The sequence below is a fragment of the Prinia subflava genome, chromosome 15 (genome assembly GCF_021018805.1).
Source record: "Prinia subflava isolate CZ2003 ecotype Zambia chromosome 15, Cam_Psub_1.2, whole genome shotgun sequence".
Lineage (NCBI taxonomy): Eukaryota > Metazoa > Chordata > Aves > Passeriformes > Cisticolidae > Prinia > Prinia subflava.
In genome coordinates, this window is record NC_086261.1 from 19,817,937 (window position 1) to 19,830,145 (window position 12,209).

The 12,209-nt window shown below is 41.1% G+C and overlaps 1 protein-coding gene across 4 annotated transcripts in view; it reads left to right on the forward strand.

The window, feature by feature from the left end:
• Positions 1 to 12,209, forward strand: part of LRRC49 (leucine rich repeat containing 49) — a 42,072-nt gene that overhangs the window by 22,397 nt on the left and 7,466 nt on the right. For all 4 annotated transcript variants that reach the window (XM_063412963.1, XM_063412966.1, XM_063412964.1 and 1 more), the window contains 4 exons: positions 4,016 to 4,099; positions 8,175 to 8,326; positions 10,295 to 10,532; positions 11,727 to 11,912. In XM_063412963.1, the coding sequence (XP_063269033.1) occupies positions 4,016 to 4,099; positions 8,175 to 8,326; positions 10,295 to 10,532; positions 11,727 to 11,912 (660 nt within the window). The remainder of the gene's footprint in view (positions 1 to 4,015; positions 4,100 to 8,174; positions 8,327 to 10,294; positions 10,533 to 11,726; positions 11,913 to 12,209) is intronic.

Consider the following 12,209-nt stretch of genomic DNA (forward strand, 5'->3'; position numbering starts at 1 on the left):
CCCGCGGTGCGGTGTGTGTGCCCGCGGTGCGGTGTGCCCGCGGTGCGGTGTGTGTGCCCGCGGTGCGGTGTGCCCGCGGTGCGGTGTGTGTGCCCGCGGTGCGGTGTGCCCGCAGTGCGGTGCGGTGTGCCCGCGGTGCGGTGTGCCCGCGGTGCGGTGTGTGTGCCCGCGGTGCGGTGTGTGTGCCCGCGGTGCGGTGCGGTGTGCCCGCGGGGCGGTGTGTGTGCCCGCGGTGCGGTGTGCGTGCCCGCGGTGCGGTGCGGTGTGCCCGCGGTGCGGTGCGGTGTGCCCGCGGTGCGGTGTGTGTGCCCGCGGTGCGGTGTGCGTGCCCGCGGTGCGGTGTGTCTGCGGTGTGTGTGCCCGCGGTGCGGTGTGTCCGCAGTGCGGTGTGTGTGCCCGCAGTGTGCCCGCGGTGCGGTGCGGTGTGTCCGCAGTGCGGTGTGTGTGCCCGCGGTGCGGTGTGCCCGCGGTGCGGTGCGGTGTGCCCGCGGTGCGGTGTGTCCGCAGTGCGGTGTGTGTGCCCGCGGTGCGGTGTGCCCGCGGTGCGGTGCGGTGTGCCCGCGGTGCGGTGCGGTGTGCCCGCAGTGTGCCCGCGGTGCGGTGTGCCCGCGGTGCGGTGCGGTGTGCCCGCAGTGCGGTGTCTCCGCAGTGTGCCCGCGGTGCGGTGCGGTGCGGTGCGGTGTGCCCGCGGTGCGGTGTGCCCGCGGTGCGGTGTCTCCGCTCCGGGCGCCTTTGCGGAGCCTCCCCTGGGAGCGGGGCCGGCGCTGCTGCAGGGGCGCGCGGCGGGCGGAAGGGGGCGCCACGGGCACGGGGAGCCCTCGGGCCGTGGTGGGAGCAGCCCCGGGGTGTCCGCAGAGAGGGACACAAGGGACACAGCGACAAAAACAGACAAAAACAGACAAAAACAGCGGCACAGCAAACAAGCGGGGCGGGGCGGGGGCTCCAGCTCCTCCCAAATCCTTTCTTCAAGAGAAGGGGTGATAGCAAAAGTGAATTGTGGCAAGGTTGCGCAGGGGTTTGTTCCGAACTTCTTTGGTACTCTGAGGGGTTTTTTGTAGATTCCTGGGATATGTGTTTTTAAAGATTGCTTCCATGTGTTGTGTGAGATTAATCAAGAAATGTATACGTAGATGTGACCTGTGAACTTTATTCAGAGATTTTCTCTGTCACTCTGCTTTTATGAATACTGAGTAAAGCTAAGGATGTAGTTTATTTTTTGGCTGAGTGAATTTCTTTTAGAAAAGGATTAGTGTTTTCCAAGTGTCTGTAATTAGGATAAACTCTTGCTAATGGACAAAAGCCTCATCCAGTTAATACTCTTGTCAGAGCGTAGTTTGCATTAGTTGACATTGATCTTTGTATGGAGACCTTTGGCAGGGATGGTCCAGGACTGACCTCAGTGGGGCAGCAGGCCCAGTGCCATAAGGTTACAGTCTGGGCTGGATTAGGGAAAGGCTTTGGGAAGCAAAATAGAGTCAGAAAGATCTGTAGAAGCTGAGAGAAAACTGATTTAGGGAACTTTATGGATGGTTACTTTAAAGCTAGGGGGAAAAAAACCACAGCAAGCTGTTGTAGAACAAATAAAATTAATGAAGGCTAATTTTCTATCCATGCAATTTTGTTATCTAGTTCTCACCTCCCCAAGTGCGAAACACAACACCAGCTCAGTTAGCTTGAAACTGAATCTCTGATGAATGGCCAGATGTTTTCTGCCAAACAGAATGGATAGTTTCTGCTTCCTCTTCCTTGGTGGTAAAACTAGCTTACATTTCTCTTCTTTCTACATACCAATTTAATATAATCAAACTTCTAGGGAACAAGAAAAATCCCTTAATTTAAGACTTCTAAACATACTTTGTTATTTGATATGTTCAATGTGTTGAAAAGTCATTAAAGAAGACGAAGACAAAAATTGTAAAAAGCTTGTTTCTTAGGAAGCCTAGTTTAAAAGCATAGCTACACAGTCAGATGAAGTGGTTTAATTAAAAAATGAAAATTCCCTGAAACAAATCTAACCTGCTCTCTAAAGAAAGATATAACTAATGTAATTTGCTAGTGTTTACCTTTTATTTTAAGACTTGTGTTTTTTACACAAAACACTAACAGAATAATGTAATACATAATTGGGATAAACAGCTATAATGAGAATAATGTTTGCTGTTCTTAAAATTCTGAATCATATCTTGAGGAACAGTACATTTTTACTTTGCATTATTAACAATGCATTCATATTTGTGACCTATTACCTGCATGGAGTTTATTTAATGATTTTCACAGCCTGCCTCTGAACCATGCTGTTCATGTGCTGGATTTCATTGTGTGGTATTTTGTTACAGTGGCATCTAGAAGGCTTTTATTTTGTTACTCAGTTACTGGTGATCTCCTTTAACAGCACTATGGAAGTCCTCCTAACCTGGATTATGCTGTAATTCCATGGCACTAGCCTCTTGGAAATACCCTGTTTAGGAATACCTTAAAAGTAGCAGAGGATGCTGCCAACACAACTTCACTGGCAAAAGACAAGTTGCTTTGAGAATAAATTAATAATAATAATTTCAAAAAAGAAGTTAGGGGCTTTCCAGTTAGTGTTCCAAGGAAATTCTTGCATACAATTGTGTTAGAGAAGCTTACTCTGTCAAAGCCTCATGCCTTACTGTGCATTGAGGTACTCTTCTTGTTTAATATAAGATATCAGGAAAAAGTCACGAGGGAGGGACAGCTTGAAAATTTGTTGTTTAACCCCTTTTGAGACCGATGCCAAAGTCCCTGGTGTGTCAGTGGGTTTCAGGGGGACTGTACACAGATCAGAGTAAGTCTGTTACATGCACTGAACTTCTTATGCTTTGGAAATTGTTTTCTTAAAAACATAATGGCCATGCTAAGTGTGAAGTTCCTGTTTTATTTTATCTTCCAGTAAGCACTCAGCCATGTGCTTAGGGGTTCTTACAATGCTCTAAACACAGCATGTTTTATTTATGTAGAAATTCTGACATGTCAATATGTCTTACTGGTTGATGGTGCTTTCTGTTCATTTTTGTTTGTTAATTTTGTTAACATATAACTTTTCCACAAAATGAAAAGGTTTGGACAGGAGCTTTCTGTTTTGAGGAAATGAAAACACTTTTCATATGTTCTGGGAAGACACTTCAATAGAAAAGCCCAAATGGCATGTGAAGTAAATCAAAATAAGTTAAAGTATGCTTCCCAAATATTTGTGTTGGAAGGACTCTACACTTTTTACTTCATAGTGAACATTTCTTTTGTTGGAAAATATATGTTCTAAAAATACTGTGCTTTGAGAATGTTTAGACTTCTGTAAACAAGGGGCATCCAACCTAATATGGGTGTATTGCACTATCAAATTGCTGTACCAGCAAAATGAAGCAACTTCACTTTCATTGTTTAGAAATCAATGGCTTTCTTCTTGAGACTTCATCATTAGGCAATAATATTGATGAGACAGAAGGGTCAGGGAATAGCTAACTTTGAAAATGTATTGTTCTTCTCAAGTTCTGTTGTTGATTGAGAAAAGCCAGGCTCTGGAAACAGTTTATAATGATGAAAATTAATCCTGGATTATGATTCAAGCATAAATAGAACCCAGCTTTTTTGCTCTGTGTGTTTTTTTACAAAAAATCCTGCTAATTGCAAAAACTACTATAAAGGTACAAAGATGTATTGCACTGTTGTATCTGAAAATCTTTTTCGTGGTTGTACTCACCATATGCTTTGTACTTTTTCAAAGACTCTTACATATATTACTTTTAACTAGCATTATCTTCAGCATTTATATCTGATTAGTTATTTATTCTGGTTTTCTTGACTTATTTATAATGAACAATTCCAATTGTTTTAATAATATTTTGAAACATTAGGATGATAAAAATTCTAAAATCATGTTAAAATGGAAATTTACATTTCAAATACCAACACAAGAACATTATTTATCAGTAATACTTTTCAGAACCGGTTTAGTTCCTCCCTTTAAGAATTTGTTTTTGTCTTTTTCATCCAGGAAGAAGAAAGACGTATGGCATCTATTGCAGCAAGGAAAGAGGAGGAAAGGAAGCGTGAAAGCCATAGACAGACCTTGCTTAAGGTATTGTCTGCGGCTGTTCTAAGGGTACTGCAAACCAGTTTACAGCAATAACTTACAGCCAAGGGGTTTTGCTGCAGATATATTATATTATATATCCCAATATGCCTCCATCTATTTTACAGCTTCAGCAGTGCACTCCATGACTGAAACTCTGTTCAGTCAAGGGTGCAGAAAGCCCACTTCGAACACAAGTGTGGTACCTGTCAGTGCATGGCAAACTTCATTCTCATAAATACAGGTTCAAGTAAAGGACCTCTGCAGTGATTCACATTCCTTGGTCTCCCCTTTCAGATGAACACTCTGACTGCAGCCGTGCAGGGTGTTCTAAAGTAGTTTTCCCTCCTTTCTTTCCTGTTGAAGTTGTTCCTTTCTGTGGATGGAGTGAAGGGCCCTGAGGCCCCAGCCAGGCTCCAGCTGTTGTCTGTGCCAGCAGAACTCTGATCCCCCTTATCTCCCAGCCCAGCTGGCCGGGCTGGGCTGACACACGAGACAGAAGCGCCCCACCAGGGAGACCCAGGTGCCCTTGTCGTGGTTGTGGGGGGAGGTGAATTTTTCCAGGGGAATGTGGGCAGGCCAATCCAAAATCCTGGATCAGCTTTTCTGCTGGCACCTGGATTGGTCACTCGGAGGTTTGGACACGCCTCTGAGGACACGAAGAGTTGAAAGCAGGACTCCAGGGGGGCTCGGCCTCTTTTAGATCCCAGTTTCAGCAGAGAGAGGTGTCAGGCCTCCTTCACCTGCCCAGCCACGAGGCTGGGGGGGGAGGGGAAACACGTGGTCGGGCTCAGGTAAGCCGGAGCCCCGGGGGTGGGGAGAAGAGAGGGGACAGGACTGGAACTGAGCTGCCCCGTCCAGGATGGAGGGGTGGAAAACTGTGGAAGTGCCTTCTGTGTGTGCTCACCCCCCTCCTCCCCCCTAAACTCCGGGAGAAGGTGCCCATCCAGGTGGGGGTTGCCCAGCCTGGGAGTGCCTGAGCCTGCACCCTGCCGAGAACCAGAAACTGTTAACCCTTGCTTGGCAGAAAGAAACTTTTCTTAGACATTGATTCTCATGACTGGTAGTTTCAGAAGAGAGAGAGAAACAGCCTGAGACCGAGATGATAAAGGAAGATGAAAAATCCTGGATGGGCAAAGAATGAGAGGAGTAGCTTTCTGAGCTGGACTTTTCTTGCATAATGTTAGCCATAGACTGAACTTGAGTCTCTTTTGAACATAAACTGCATTTTGGGGTGGATGTGGCCAGCTCGACTTGCTGCAGTGGAGCGAACAGAGAAGAGAGGAAGAGGGTGTGGTGGTGCCCTCTGCCCTCAGAGAAGAAACCCTCGGCCCCAAGGGGAAAAACGGGGAGAGCTCGGCATGCAAGCATCCTTAAAAGAGCCCTGTATGCAGCTTCAGCCTATGGACAGCGGTGAGAGCGCTGGACATAGGAAAAAGAGAGTGTCACCCTGGCAGACTTCTCCAGGCAGTGCCAGGGGTGACATGGAAACACATAAGGGGTGGACCCGTGTATTCTGGAGAACAGTCTGTGGTGCCAGAGAGACTCCTCTCTCCCTTGCTGAATTGAAGATTGGTTTTTTTGAGTGGTGATTGTTTGATCTAAAACCCAAAGGTTTGGTCTGGGAAGAGTAATGTGTGGGGGGTGGAAACTAGGGGAAGAGAAGAAATGTTCTGAGAAGTTTTTATTTCTGTCTCTGTGTGTGTTTAAGAGTATTTCTGTCTCTGTTCTTATGTAATGTAATAAGGTTTTGGTTTTTTTTTTTTTGTTTTTGTTTTCAAGATTTAAGCCTGCTCTGCTCTGTTCCTGATCACATCCCACAGTAGCTGTTAGGGAAAAAAACATATTCATGGGTGCATTAACATCTGGCCAGTGTTAACCCATGACAGCCCTCCAGAGTGCTCTTCATGGGGCTGCTGACTCCATGAGCTGTGCTCCTTACAGGAGACTAAACTCCAAGAATCTAAGAGTATCTAAATTCCATTTCCTGTGTGAATATCACCATGTATCTCCAAATCCTTTTTTTTTTTTTTTTTTTTTTTTTGGAGAAAAACGATGCCTACTTTTTTTTGTCAGCCAGTAGTGCCTATAGAAGCAATCTCTTTCAATTTGGAAGTCAATTAAACAAAAAATGTTCATATCCATATTTAAGTTTCCTAGGTAAAATCATATTTCATGATGGGGATTAGACTGAGTTAGTGCAGGAGGCCATAAGAAGTGTAGCAAACATATATAACTGAAAAATAAAAAGACACAAACAGAATGTTAACACTATGCTGAAAGATGTTTTAAGTATATCAACCCCCCCCCAAGAACCTAAACATATGAATGGGGGAAAAATTTCATGTCCAGTGACTAAGAATATGTTTTGATTTTCTTTATATTTGTATCATTGTATATTTCTATTTCATTAAAAAATATTGATATAATAGAAAAAATACTTATATACAATTTGGGGGATTTTTTAAAGCAGTGTTGTTGTTTGGTTTTGGTATTTCTTCATTCCTTATAAGATATTGATGTATTTAAAGTGTCTTCAGATTTGGAAGTGTTGGTGCCAGATCTTAGTAGCATAAAGAAGTGGAAAATTAATAACTAATTTTCACACATGGCATTGTCTCATGGTATTGGAAATGTCTCTGGAAGTGACCAGAAATAAACCAAGTAGGTATTTATTTGTAGTTCATGTTCTTAACCATTGATGTAATGTTTCCTTGTAGCAGAGGGATTGTTTGTCTTGGTGGCCTAGATTTTGAGGTGCTTTTTGCTAGTGGAAAATTCCCTTAGAAGAAAAAATATTTTTAAAGCCTTGTGCCATCATTACTCAATTTCAACATTACATTTTTGGCTTTAATTTAATCAAAGTATATTTCTTATCTTCAAATAGTTAAGTGGCATAACAGACAAATACCAATATTTTTCTTATGACTTGATGATTCTATAGATCTTCCCTTTGTAAATGGGTTCTTAGGATTCAGGCTTTTTTCCTGTTCCACACATTTGAATTGAAGGAATAAATATGCTCATAGATACAATGTCCAGCAAAAAAACCTGGGAACTACATGTTTTCTTCGTAGTTAAATCTGAAAAAAGTATTTAGAGAACTATGTCCTGCAACTCTCTTTTACCATCACGTTTCTCCAACATTTCTTACGCTACATGAAGTGTAAATGAAATTATAGGCACTCGTTCAGTAGCAAACAATTGTTGTTTTCCTGTATGCACTGCACTGGAAATGTTCATTTCAGTAATGTCATCTCTTCTTTTTCCCTTGCTGATACTTGTCTGCCCAAACAGCAGAATTTCTTCATCTCTTTTTCCAGACTTCTCTTCTGGGAGAGATTGAGATGTACTTTGAAATGTATAGAGCATGTAGTTCCTTTCCAGCAGTGGTTGGATTTAGTATTTACTGGAACAAGAGAAAGTTACTGCTAGCAGAATCTTCACACTTGTAAAATTTGCTTTTTGTAAAAGGAGTACGTGGAAGTTTTTGAAGTTCTGTAAGAATCCAGCAGCCCACATCTGAGGGCTAACAAAGCAGTAGAGCTGTACAGTAATTGAGGTTGAGACCCTAACCCATAAGAACAAACAGCATTTTCTAAAGATTGTTCTGATAAAAACCACTGATGATTCCAACTTCCCCTCCTTTCTGTGACAATGAGCTCAGCCATGGTGGAAGTCTGTAAGTGTTGAGCTACTAGTGCTCTCTAACCAGAAAGCATCAAAACTTCCTGGGCAAATGGAACATGAAATAGAGTTTTGAGCTCTTTAAAATGGAAACTCTTGCAGAAGTAGCAGTTCCATGTCCTAAGTAGCTTAACATCATGCTTTCGTAAGTTATGGATTTGTTATGTTACTCTTCTTGTTTCTTTATTAGAAATTTTGTGAAATGATTTGCTGGCGCTTATGCAAAATAACACTAGAATGATGCATAGATGCTAATGCATAACCACCAACCACTAGTACAGTTCCTTCAATCTGGAACATTTGCAATGTTTTGGTTAAGCAGCATATTTCAGAACAAACACGTGTGTTGATCCTGCCCTGTCAGCCTCGTGATGATTTGTGTGTCTTGTTTCAGGAAAAGAAGCGGCTCACGATTGGTAACATTGCTCGGCAGTGGGAGATCCAGCAGAACAGAACTGCTCTTGAGGCTTCCTTAAACAAAGATAAAGAGAATGAGCCTTGCCAGATCAATGGCAGTGCTGCATATGTATTTCCTGAAGAAAGCAGGTATTTTCATTGCGTGGTACTTTTCACTGTTCATGTCTTAAGTTCCAGGTTACTGCTTCTCACCTCTGAGATCTCACTGTGTTTCATTATCAAAAGTACTATACGTGCAAATCAACCCTGAAGAGATCATTTACTTTGCTTTTGACCAGTAGTGATATGTAACATGTTTAAAAAGAAGTAGAACAGCTTGCCTAAAGAAGTGCAAGCTAAATTATTATGTGACTTTGCTAAATAAAGGACAACTTCATGTTTACAAGAAATGTTAAATGTGAATTCCTGAGCCTTCTTGAGGCTGTTCATTTCCTTAGCAGCTTAGATTGTTGCCTTCAGTTTAAATGAATAAAATGAAGATATATGAGCATTATGAAGATTTGTAATATCTTTGTGTATCAAGAAGTTTCATAGTTGTATTCAAGCTCTTAGTTTGAACTGCAGCATCTTTATGGGACTGCTTTCACACTCATGCTATTTTAACAGTAGCAGTTACCAGACTTAGTTTTATTCTCAAGATAATTTTAGTATTCTTAGTTTAAGAGATGTTATTTTTGCTTATTTGCATCTAAAATGGTGATAACGTGGCCAGAACCCACTGCAGAACCCACTTAATGAACACTACATGCCTTGGACTGGCTAAAACCAAAGTCACACTTCAACCTTGGTTAGCTCAGGCAAACACCTAAAAAAATAGTCTGCACAAATTGAACAGCAAGTCCAGCTTCCCGCTGTCCCTGATCAGTGCTGGAACTGTCAGGGATGCTCAGGAAGTCTTTGTCTCTCTACAAGTAAAACCCATCTGAGTTTCACTCTGTTATGATGAGAACTGGTTCTTATCTCCAGTCAAGTGTTACATCTTTTTGAAACACCTTTTCCTTAGCATTTTTAAATTGCCATCATCTTCTTGTGCTTCCAAAGCTTTCCTGTGAATGCATTTACCCACTGCTTTCTTGGCTGCTTGATTTCTTTGCCATTTAGTTCAGTGTTGGTAATCCCTCCCCCATGACCAAGTCAGTGTAACTATGGTAGTTTGACTGTTGTTCTGTTAATTAAAAAATTCTCCTTGCTTGAGAAATGATGCTGTTTTGATGTATGTGTTTTATCATAGTGAAGAATTTCAAGATGAGCTACTAAGCAATAAAATTGCAGGTCAAAGTCAGCATAGTTTAGTAATTAGAGCTTCACATATGAAGTGGTGGGCTCTCAGCATTTTGAGTTGAGAGAAATTTTAGAGTTGTGATTGTTATTGTGAAAAGAACATCAGTCAAATGATTGCTACTAGTCAAAATAGATTGAAGAGACTAGGAATGCAGTAAAACAATAAAATAATAACAATCATGACATAACTTTCTAAACCTGTAATTTGTGCTTATCTTGAGTTCTCTGTACACTTTAGGTCCAGCCAGCTGAGTATGTCATGTTGGAAGTAGGATAAAAAGAGATAGGAGTCAGGAATCCCTGGATTTATTGCTCAATTTTAAAATTGCTCTTATTAATTGGGAAGGCCACATTATTTGAAAGAAATAATTGAGTTATTGCTTATGTCCACTTTTATATTTCATATAGCAGACAGAATGAAGGAGACATTGCTTAAACAATTACATTGTTTCAAGTTTTGTTTAGATATCCAAAGCAGCACAAAACATGCCAGGTTAGCATTCTGAGCTAAAATTTTAAAGCTGATTATTAAATATGAATGGACACTTTATTTAATTCGACCCCACCACCAGCTCAAGTACACCCCGAGCCTTTCTGCTGAAGAAGTAGAACAAAAACAGTGTTACTTAATGGAAGAAGGGTTTTCCAGCCTTTAGTGTATTTGAACCAGATGTGGAACTGAAAATGAATGAATGCTGAGAAATGCCATTGTATTTGACAGTTGAGTTTTGGTAAGAGAAAGGACTGTTATTCAGTAGAGTGATATTATTTCAAAATCATCTCATTCACATCACTGTACTTTTTTTTCCTCTACAGATCTCTTGATACAATCCTGAGCAGTGCAGTACAAGGCTTGTCTGTTCTGGAGTCTCATTTGGTGGAAGTGGAAGGAGATACTCTTGGCTTGTATGGTGCTGGGGCACTGGAGTGCCTGGATCGAAGCTGGAGTGTTCAAACAGCTGGAATTATTGCCACAGTCTCCTTTATGTTCATAGAATTCGATGAAATTGTTCAAGTGTTAGGAAAACTGAAGACAAAATTTCCTAACTGTGTGGTGAGCATGCCTCATGTTTCAGCTCTGAACAGCTGTGGAATATGGATTGTCTAATAGCACCCTCACTAAGTGCCTTCATGGAAATAGAGGCTGTTAAGAATTGCATATTTCCTTATGCTATAATACTAACCTTGATACTTAAAAATCAATAATTTAAATTTAGATCTCTTTTCAGTCTGCTTTTTATTTCTTTTAATTCCTTTGACCTACCTAATTGTTTTTAAGTTGCAAAACTTGTGTGTAAATACAGTATTGTTGTTCTGCACTATTATGGATCTATGGTATCAGGAAGACCTGATTTGTGTCGTGAGTTCAAAGAGCAAATTGCTGACAGGATAAAAAGATGAAAATTAGAATAGCTAACTAAATCAGCACAGTCCATGAAATTCCTCAGTTCTTGATCAAAAAAAGCAACATGAATGAGAAGTCTCTTCACTATGTCTCTTTTTTTTCTTAGTCATTCAAATCAGTAATTTTGATGCAAATATTAAAATAGAGGTAACAAACATAAGCAACTTGTAGCTCAGATTGATTTGCTCTGGAGCTCCCTGCTGCTTCTCAAGATTTTGAGTGTAACAGAACTTAATGGTTTAATTGGGACTGATAAATTTGTGTGGAGCTTAAGACAAATTTATCTGTTTTAATGAAACTATAGTTTCACTGTGGGTGGGGCAAAACTTGTGGGTGATGGCAGAATCCCAACTAAATTTTTATATTCACCACCCATTTTTCCTCCTTCCTCTTCCCACAGTAATGCTACTGTTAGTATACACCATGGTCATAGGAACATTAGTGTAGGGCAGAGTATGAATTAGGCCAGCACCCTTGCCCAAAAAGGGCAGAATATTTTAAAAGCATGTATTGTGCTTACTTTTATGTGTAGATATTGCAGGTGGTTTACTTGCAGAATTAAAGTAGACATTGTTTAAGTAGTATCATTGCTTTTTGTAATATTGAAAATGTTCCTGCTTTAAGTAAAGAATTTATAAATTGTGTGGGGCATGTAACGTTGGCATCTCTTAGTACATGTAATATGGCACTCGGTTTGATGGGTTCTGCTAAGATGAAACGAGCTCAGTTGCTTCATCAGACACATGACTGTTACAGTTTGAAATCTGAGTGGCACAGAATAGGAATCACTGCGTTCACTCTTTGTTTCCTTATTTGATTTATGGGGGTTTGGCTGTTTTTTAGCACCTGAAGTTTAAGGAGACCAATCTGGTGGCGCTGCAGCAGTTCAATGCATTGGCTGAGATGCATCGCATGGAGCAGTTGACAGTCGATCCTCAGGGAAATCCAGTTGTCAGCTTCACTTTGTGGAAATACTATGTTCTGTTCAGACTGAACCATTTTAATCTGCAGAAGATAAATGGAGTGAAGGTAGGATGGCGTTGCTTCTTATAATTGGTCTTACAGGATAAATTAGTGTTGTTTTTGAAAGAGCAGATGAATTCCTAATGAAATGAGCAAAAGCCTGTCAGTGTCTTCTCAGTATTAAGAGGGGAAAGCTATAAGTAGACTTCACCGTGTAATTTCTTGTGTAATTAATATTAAAATTAATGTTATTTAATAAAATTATGTCAAATTATTATTAAAGAACTGCACAATTTCACTTGATTTTAAGAAGCACTTTTTAATTGTTTTTGAGAAAATCACATCGCTGACATTGAATACTTA